The sequence below is a fragment of the Pseudorca crassidens genome, chromosome X (assembly GCF_039906515.1).
Source record: "Pseudorca crassidens isolate mPseCra1 chromosome X, mPseCra1.hap1, whole genome shotgun sequence".
In the NCBI taxonomy this organism is placed as follows: Eukaryota; Metazoa; Chordata; class Mammalia; order Artiodactyla; family Delphinidae; genus Pseudorca; species Pseudorca crassidens.
The window spans coordinates 2,790,887-2,800,059 of NC_090317.1; the positions used below are offsets into that span (position 1 = coordinate 2,790,887).

General features: G+C 66.5%; 2 protein-coding genes across 2 annotated transcripts; both read right to left on the bottom strand.

Moving 5' to 3' along the window:
- Window positions 1-1,546: 1,546 nt before the first annotated feature.
- Window positions 1,547-3,424, bottom strand: LOC137216890 (extracellular matrix protein 2-like). The gene is made up of 2 exons (XM_067723013.1): window positions 2,415-3,424; window positions 1,547-1,883 (listed from the first exon to the last, which is right to left on the bottom strand). The coding sequence occupies exons 1-2, from the start codon at window positions 2,612-2,614 to the stop codon at window positions 1,703-1,705; spliced, it is 381 nt and encodes a 126-aa protein (XP_067579114.1). The 5' UTR covers window positions 2,615-3,424; the 3' UTR covers window positions 1,547-1,702.
- A 10-nt stretch (window positions 3,425-3,434) lies between these two features.
- LOC137216889 (extracellular matrix protein 2-like) lies at window positions 3,435-8,778 on the bottom strand. The gene is made up of 5 exons (XM_067723012.1): window positions 8,457-8,778; window positions 6,356-6,640; window positions 5,986-6,101; window positions 5,061-5,222; window positions 3,435-4,592 (listed from the first exon to the last, which is right to left on the bottom strand). The coding sequence occupies exons 1-5, from the start codon at window positions 8,629-8,631 to the stop codon at window positions 4,557-4,559; spliced, it is 774 nt and encodes a 257-aa protein (XP_067579113.1). The 5' UTR covers window positions 8,632-8,778; the 3' UTR covers window positions 3,435-4,556.
- Window positions 8,779-9,173: the final 395 nt, after the last annotated feature.

Genomic DNA, 9,173 nt, shown 5'->3' on the forward strand with positions numbered 1-9,173 from the left:
AAGCTGGACCGGGGGCTGTGCCACAGGGAGGCATCTGTGGGCCTCCTGCGAAGCCAGTAAGACGCAGGGACGCCATGAAGCGCGGGGCCCCGTGGTCTTCCCCTGGGGGAGGCTAGCCCCCAGCAGCAGGGCCAGGAGGCTCGGGTGGGGGCCACGAGGGGGAGCAGGTGCAGGGCCGGGGGGCCAGGCGGTTTCTGGACTGGCCCCGCATGCCCGTCATGGTGGCACTGCTCACTGACACGTCCTTTGCCTCCCTCGCTCTCTTCCGCTCCTCCCTGGGCTTGTTTTTCCTGCAGGCCACGATGTGGGGCATGAGGCGGGAGGAAGGCTTCGAACCGGCTGTGCAGGAGTTGTCTGCCCACCTGCTGGCAGCTCCAAGGGCTGAGTCCCCCATCTGCAGTGGAATTAACCCAGAGGGCCTGCTCAGTGGGGAAGTGCGAGCGGCGGGGGGTGGGGTCGCCCAGCCTGAACTTCCTGTGCCTCCCGGTGGGGGCCTGACCCCTGAGTGCAGGGAGGGGGCTGGGGGCTGACTGCCCTGGAGCAGGGGGGCCCGGGGCCAGGCAGCCATGCTGGGGAGGAGGGGTCGTGAGAGCTGGGAAAGCAGCGGGTGCTCCTTCAGGGCCAGCGCCTCAAGGGCTGCTGACCTCTGACCCAGTCCAAACAGGAAGTGTCATATCTGTGGGCCCGGAGGAGAAGGAATGCAGGGATGAGTCCAAAGCAAACACTCCGCCAGCTTCCCAGGCCTCTCCCCGCCCCCTTCCAGAGTCTGGCCTTTTCTCTGCTGAGAACTCACGGAGGGGGGGTGGGGGGACTGGCTACAGAATGGGACCGAAGCGAGACTCACGGTTCCCAGGCCCAGACCCCAGCCCAAGGTGCTGGCGGGGCAAGGTGTCGGCAGTGGGCACTTGGGGCCCCGCTTCCTTCACTGCGCCCACATCCAGCAGCACTGAAGGCCGGGGCCCATCCCCATCGGCCGCATCCTCCATGCCTGTCACTCGGCTGTCTTTCTCACCCCCATACCACCGTCCTTCTCCCTCCCCAGCACTGGGGGCGGTGACAGCTGCCGAGGCTGACACACTGACCACGCCCCGTTCCTGGGGGCCCCTCACACAGGCAGGGCAACTGTTCCAGGGGCCTCAGGGGGCTCCGCAGCTCCTGCGTCCCCACCCAGCACAGAGGATGGGTCCTGTCTTTAGGGCTCAGCAGACAGCCAGCAACTCCAGTCAGGGGGTGGTGACACCCTGCGTGCGTCCACTCCTGGGACAGGGATGCGTCCTGGGCAAGAGGGTGGTGACGCTGGGACTTCAGAACCCTGGCCAGGGTGGGTGGGGGTGGGGAGGCTCTCGGAGAAACTTCTAGAACCAGGCCCTCTTAACCCTCTGCTGACAAAGCAGTGTCCAGGATGTGGGCTCTGGGGGCTCCATGCACAACGGAGTGCCAGCGTGCACAGGCGGCTTAGATCCAGGAGGGAGGGAGGCTGGTGGAGGCAAGCGGGCTTGAATGAGATGCATTTATTATGTGCAAGTCCAAACCAGCGCCATGCCAGGCTGGGTCATTTACTAAGTTAAGGGGCCTCAGCAGTCAATGGGACATGGGTGCATCTGAAGCAGCAGGGTCTTCTAGATCTTTCTCCCAGTGGTGCAAAGATGCCCCGCCACCCACCCAGTCCCAAAAGAGCAGGGGGCGGGGAAGGCTGATGGGGCTAGGCGGACGCCCCCTCCCCCTGTTGGGGCTGGAGGACCACGCTGTGGTAGGCCCGGATGCAGGAGAACGTGGTGGGTGGGATATGACGCCGGTCTATAAGGTTGTTCTCCAGGTGCGTGGAGATGAGGTTGGAGTCCTGGGCCACGCGTGTGTCACAGATGGAATTCAGGGGCACGTGCCTGTGGAGTGGGGGTAGCAGGGCAGGGCAGAGGAGAAGAGACCCCAGAAAGGAGAGTCAGGCCTCAGGTGAGAGGAGAGAAAGAGGAGCCCGACAGCGAGGGGGTGGTGAGACCAAGGCAGAGACACCAGACCCAGGGTGGAGGGTCAGGCGGGTCGCTGCCACCACCTGCCACCTGCCCACTCGGGGCTCGGCCCTTGTTGCTCTGGGCCAGAGCCCTCCCAACCTCCGCCCGCCCACCCCCTGCCCAGATTCTGCTGTCTGCAGCTGTCCACCTTGGCTGCCCGGGCCTGCCAGCGGCTACAGCCTCCAGTCACGGCGACCAAGATGGGGAGGTGGGGGTGGTGAAGGATGCCCCCCACAGTCCCGCCCTCAGCCTCTGAGGCCCTTGGGTGACGAGCCCACAGGCCAGAGCACCTGGCCAACCTCCCAGGCTGGGCCTCCAGGCTTCAGCCGAGCTTCCTCCTGGGCTGGCGGTAGGGACGCGGGTGGGGTGGGGGGACAGCAGGATGGCCACAGGCCACGGCCCTACCTGATCTTGTGGCTCAGGCTCAGCACCTGCAGGGCCCTGAGGCCCAGGAGGCCCTGTGGGACGGCCTGCAGCTGGTTGTGGTCCAGGAGCAGCTCGGCCAGGGAGGCTTGCAGGCCCAGGAAGGACACGCCGCGGATGCCGTCCTCACGCAGGCTATCGTGGGAAAGATGCAGGACCTCCAGGCCCGGCTTCATGTGCATGAACACGTAGCCGGGGATGCGCTCGATGCGGTTGTGGTGCAGTGTCAGGCGGCGGAGGCCCCGGGGCAAGAAGGAGGGCACGTGCACCAGCCGGTTGTACGACAAGTCCAAGGCCTCCAGCTTCCCGCGGGCCCAGGGGTCGGGGTGGGGGTAGCTAGTGGCACAGCCCAAGGGGAGAGTGAGGGTTTGCCCCCAGATGGCAGCTGTGCTCTCCTCTGTCCGCTGAGGCTGGGAAAAGGAGTCTGAGGGGTCCTACCTAGCTCACCGCAGAAAAATAAGGCTCTGAGGGGTCAGGGCCAGGGAACCCTGAGGGATCGGGGAGGCGGGCAGTGAGCCCAGGTCACTCCATGGTGGGAAATCAAGAGCAGAGGGTGGTGATGCTTCTAGAACGGGTCCGAGCAAGGAAAGTGACTTCTCTCAGTGATATCCCCCAGCCCCTGTGGGTGGGGTCAGCCCTTTGGCCTTGGGATGGGAGCCGTCCTCAGTCCATGGGGGCAGGGGCTCCGGTGCCTCCCAAGCCTGCCGAGCCACCGGCCTGCTCCCCGTCTACCAGCTGGAGAAAAGCTGGGTGGCCGCCAGCCCCCTGCCCAGGCCCCGCGGCGGGAGTGGAACACGGCTGGGCGGCCCCTCCCTAGGCTGCTGTCTGCTTTCCTTTGCCCCCTTGGCAAGAGGGGGAGAGGAAAGAGGAATAATTAAACCCAAACGTCCTGGTAACTTTTTCCTGGAACACGAGGACGCAGGGTGGGAGGCTCCAGTCTCTGGAATGGCAGGTTGGACTGTCAACCCCTGCCTCCCCCCAGCCCCCCACCCCTGCCCTGCCTCGGTGGTCTTCAGATCCCATGGACTGTACTTCCCCAGCACTTCAGCTGCTCCCGGGGTCACATCCTGACTCCTTAGGCAGTGCCTGTAAGGGCCCTGTCTCCTCCTGGGCCCCTCCTGCCAGCGACCCGACTCAGCAGTCCAAATGAGATCATGGGTACTCATCCTGGACCCTTCTTCCTGCAGTGGGGTGAATAGTGGCCCCCCAAAGATATGTCTACCCAGAACCTGTGAATGTGGCCTTATTTGGCAAAAAGGTCTTTGTAGATGTAAGTGAAGGATCTTGAGATGAAATCATCCTGGTTTAGGATGGGCAATGCAATGGTAGGTGTCCTTATAAGAGATGGAAGAGGAGAGACACAGACACAGAGGAGAAGCCACGTGAAGACAAATGCAGAGACTGGAGGGATGTGGCCACAAGCCAAGCGGCACCCGGAGCCCCCAGAAGCTGGAAGAGGCAGGAAGGACCCTCCCCTAGAGCCTGCAGAGGGAGCACGGCCCTGCCACACCTTGATTTTGGACCTCTGACCTCCAGAACTGTGAGGCCATAAATCTCTGTTGTTTGAAGCCACCCACGTTGTGGTACTTTGTTACGGCTGCCCTGGGAAACTCACATGCCTTCTTCCCATGGCTGCCATCTCCTCCATGCCCCTTCCTGCCCATGTGGCTTCCCACCACCCAGCCTGCCCCTCCATCTGGGCCCACGGCACCTCCGGGCATGGGCAGGGGAGGGGGTTTCTGTGGTCTTGGGGATTCTGTCGGGTGGGAGGGACAGAGGGAAATCTTGGAGGAGCAGGTGTGGTTGAGGGCCCAGGCCACCCTGAGCCCTGGGCAGGGAGGCAGGTGACCCTGGTGACCCACCAGAGACCAGGCCTGAGCAACAGCGCCCTCCCTCAGCCCTCGCGGCCTTCCCTCCTGACTCTCTGCCTCCTTAGGGAGCATCCTCTCTCTCTGGACTCCACAGCTCGGCCCATGGGGGCGGAGCTCGGGCGGTGCCAGGGTGGATGGCAGCGCACTCACGGGAGATCGAGCCAAGCGCGGGGCGCCAACCGGTCCTCCTGGAGCCGGTTGTTGCTGAGAGCCAGCACGCTGAGGCTGCGGCTGCGGTTCCGTGTGCCCTCTGTCACCTCCTCGATGACGTTGGTGCCCAAGGCAGCTCCTAGGGCCAGGGCTCGGGGTGAGCGCCCCACCCACCACTCGCTGGCAGCCTGGCCGGGTCCCCTGCCCCCTTCCACTGGGTCCCTCCGTCTCTGCCCCTCTCAGGGCCATGGCCAGCTGTGCAAAGGATCCCAGCGACACCCGCAAGCCCTGTCATGACTCTTCAGAGCCCCACAGGACACAGGCTCAGAGAGTACCGCCAAGCACAGGGGATCATGCGGCCCAGAGAGGCCATGAGCCGTGTGCAGGGACACCCAGCGGGTCCAGGACAGTCCTCGAGCCTCAATTTTGGGCTCCAGGAAGGTCAGGTCAGGCGGAGGAAAGGCCCTTTGGTGCGCAGGCCTTGTGGGTTTATCGTCAAAATTCCCCCCCGTGGGCAGCTCTACCCGCCGGCCTGGCTGGCGTGGGCAGACGCTCCAGTCTTTCGGCCACAGCTTTGCCTCTTGTGGCCTCGGGGCTCCCAGCTCACCTGCAGGGAGGCTGGTAGGCCGGGCGGGATGGTCCGCAGCCGGTTCCGGTCCAGCCTCAGGTAGAGCAGGCTGCGTAGGGGTTGGAAGGCCAGCAGGGAGATGTTCCCATCGTGCAGCCGATGGGAACCCTTCCACCTCCAGTGTGAGCAGCTGGCCGAGCCCTGCGGACGGCGGGTAGAGGGGCAGGTGAGCTGACCGCCGAGCTCAGAAGGCCTGCTGGGAGCTGCCCACCGCAGCTCCAGAGACCCCCCGGCCCTCGGAGCCGGGGCCGCCTTCCTGGGCTGGCGCTCCCACGTCTGCCCTCCAGCCAGGCCGCCTTGGACAGCCGCTGCCCTCGGCCTCCGTGGCTGCTCAGGCCCAGCCCCTTTGGCCCCTGTCCCCGGGGGCCTGGCCGCACCCCGGAAGCTGCTGCGCTGCAGGCCCTGCGGAAGGTTGTTGTTGAGGTTGAGCTCCTGCAGGGAGGCAGGCAAGGCCGGCACCGTGGAGAGTGAGTTCCCATCCAGGTTCAGCCGCGTCAGCCGCGGCAGACTCTAGGGGGCTGGGGGAGAAGAGGGCGCTGGAGACTGGGGTGTTGCTGGCTGGCACTAGGCCTTCCGGGCATGGCTTTGGGCTCATCCTGCCCAGGGAGCCCCCTATTTGGTTGCATTGTGGCTTCCTGGTTCCCTCTTGGACCAGGCCTGTCTGGGGGTTTCGGGGACTCCCCTAAGTTTCTCCCAGGAGTGCTGCTTCCTTGTGGGGCCCAAGGATCTGTGTTGCTCCCCATGCTCGTAGCTATGGGCCGCATTACCCCAAATCATCAAAGCCCGCGGCGCTGGGTTTCTGCACAGCTCCCACTCCAGGTAGGGCAGGGGGGCGGGCAGAGGATGCCCGGGGCCTCTTCCCGCGCCACCCCCCAGGACAGCAGGATGAGGGGCTGCCACGCACCTTGAAGGCATCGGGGTGCAGGCCAAGGGCATCCAGCTTGTTCTTGTTCAAGTCCAGCCACTCCAGGTTGGGCGCTCCCAGGAACGCGTGGGCCGGGATCTCGGCAATTTCATTCTCTGTGCGCACACGGGGCAGCCATTTTCCACGCCCCTCTGTCCCCCTCCCCTTTGCCACTCTACCTCTCCCACGCGGGCCGGAGGCAGCAGTGACACTCTTTGAAGGAGCTGGCTCTTCTGACTGTCCCAGGTCAGAGGGGAGGCGGGCCGACCCCAGGCGCGGTGGCGTGGCAGCCACAGTGGCCAAGGGACCAAGGTGTATGGCCTTCTCACCCCTGCCACGGGAGTGGGTGCAGGGAAGAGGGGACACCCACCTGCCAGGTAGAGCGTCGTCAGGCTGGGGTCGGACAGGGCAGGGACGTGTTTCATCTTGACGTTGCCACAGGCAATGGCCGCCTGGGCCAGGAGGCAGGAGGCCGGCAGGGAGGGCATGGCCTGCTCCATAGCGCCCGGGTCTGCAAGCCCATGGCCGTGCCCTTGCCTGCTTCCAGGCCTTTTCCGCCCACGACCTGTGGTCTCCGAGTTGCCGCTGCCACCTTGGCCTCGGGTGTGATCTTTCTTTCGACGCCAGCCTCCAGGGCTGGGTTGCTGGGAGGCCCCTGGAGGATGAGAGATGAGGCCCCAGCCTGGCCACATAGAAACAGGGGCCCGCCGAGGGGCAGGGGCTTGCCCGGGGCTCCCTGGACCTGCCGGTGACTTGGCCAGCTGAGCTGGGACAACAGGCCGCTGGGCCTCCTTCCCTTGGCACCAAGGGCAAAGGCCCAGATCGGGGCCCTGAGGCTGGGGGAGGGGACCTGCCCTGGGAGGGTTCCCCACTTGCCCACACACGGGGCCGCTCAGCTTGGGCACGTTGAGAGCGCGGTGGGGTCTCAGTGGCTGGGGACGTTAGTATGATTGGCGGAGGTTGGCTCTTGCCTCGGCCACTTCACCCCCTGCAGGGCCCATATGGGGGCTGCCTGTCCCAGCTGGTCCTCACCTTTGGGGGGCCTTCTAGGCTCTGGGCCCCTTTTCCTGGCTTCCTGGCCCCCTGCCTGCCTGCCCTGGCCCTCCTCGGCAGCCACTGTCCCCTCTTGGGCTCGGGGGGTCCTGGTTGCCTGCAAGGGCCTGAGCTCGGCAGCCCGGGGCCTCGCCGCCCCAGGCCCCGCTGCGGCTGTGGCCTGGAGATGGGACTGCACAGCGCCGGCCCCGTGGTTGTGACCCTGCTCCTGCCCCCAGGCTGCTGGCAGCGTCGCCTTCCTCTGGGCCAGCCTGGGTCTGGCGGGGGCCTTCCAGCGCGGGGCTGGGGGCTGTTTGGGGGCTCTAGGGGCTCCCTCCTCGGAGGTGGGCCGCAGCCATGGCCTGTCCAGCTGCCCGTCACTAGGGCTGTCCGGGCCGCCGTTTCCGGGGGTGGGTCGCACTCGACCCGCAGAAGAAGCCGGTGTGGGCTGGGGTGCCTGGACCGCTATGTGGCGGGGAGGCAGCACCTCCTTCCCGAGCAGGGGATCAGCTGTCGGCCGGCCCGCCTCCCTCCTTCTGTCCACCCAGGCCTCACTTCTGCCCTCTTCTCTCCTCAGGGGCTCTCAGCCTTCTGTCACCGACCCCCAAGGCCACCAAGTGTCAGAGATTCCCTGATCTCCTCCCCGATTTTTCATGGTCCCAGAGTGGGGGACCCCGAGTGGGAGAGAGGGGGAGCGGAGAGAGCTCAATGTCAAGGGCAGGATGGGTCGCCCTGCCTGCCTCTCAGAACTCCTGGGGACCCTTCAGGCCTGTTGGGACAAGGCAGCGGCAGGTCCTGGACTCATGAGGGGGGACCTGTTCCTGTGCCCCCTGGTTCCCTGTGGGTTCTTCCTGGGCAAGGAGCGGTGGGCAGCCTCTGGGGAGATGAAGGAGTCGCTGGTGGAGGTGACGGCCCCAGTGGCTGCTGCGAGAGCAGGTTGTTAGGGGCCAGGTGAGCCCCGGGGCCACGCTGAGGGGCTTTCAGCCGCTGCAAAGGAGGGGCGGCGGCTCCCCGCCCTGGGCCTCCCCTCCACCGCATGGAGCCCCTCCTTAAGCAGCACTGACCAGGGGCCTGCCGTCTACAGGGGGTGGGGAATTGGGTCCCCCCACCGGCCCCTCCCACCCCACCCCTGGGCGGGGCCCTCACTTCCAGCGCCAGCTGCAGTGGCCCCTCCTAGGGGGCTGTCTCCCCTCCCCCGCCCCCACCCTGGGCAACCAGCGCGAGGGCCTCCCAGAGTCTGCAGTCCCCCCTCGCCCCCCAGGGAGGATTCCCTGAGGCTCATGGGTCCCTCCTGGCCCTGAACCGAACACCCACGGGGGGCACCTCGTGGGCAGCCTCAGGGTGACCCGCTCGCTCTCCCTCTGCCCCCGCCACGGGGGGTCCCACTAGCGGGGCAGGGTCCCGTCCTGCCAGCCTCCCTGCTGGTGCTCCCTACTCACCGTCGGGGGGCCCAGACGGGCTGGGCAGCAGCGGCCGCAGGGTGGGAAGCCCTGTGGAGGCTGGCTGCAGCACGGGCTCTCTCAGGCCCGGCCCCTGCCTGGTCAGGGCCCCTCCAGGGCAGCAGCCCGCCCAGAGGGCCAGGAAAGGGAGCAGCGCGCTCTGCATGGCCACCATGCGCAGGCCGCCCGGGCCAGCGGAGGGGATGAAGGGCAGGGAGGGGTGGCAGCGGCGGCCGCGGCAGGATGGGACACCAGGGGGGCGGCAAGTGACAGTCCGGATCCCTGAGCTACAGTGCTGGGATCCTCCCAGACCCAGCCCGGCCCTTCCCCAGGAAGGCTCCCCCCAACAAACGCCTCCACAGGCCTGCCCCCGACTCCCCCCAAGGTCCCCTGCTCCCACCTGAGGAGAAAGAGAGATTGATTTTTTTCTTGGACCCGAGCTCTCTCGCTCCTTTTCTGAGAGGCCTGTGTTCCTTCTCCACTGGCGCCGGCCCAGTGGCCCCCGTGAATGGGGCTTCTGTCTCCACACACAGGGGACCTGTGAGGCCCACCACAGAGCAGGCTGCCCGCCCCAGGCTGCCAGGTCCTTCCTCGGCGGCCGGGAAAGGAGAGGCGCCGGGCCCCGAGAGCAAGCCGCAGGCCCCAGTACCTCCAGCGTCCTCGGGAGAGGGGGCAGGTGCCAGGGCCACCGGGACAACGGCGACTCCGGCCCCTCTG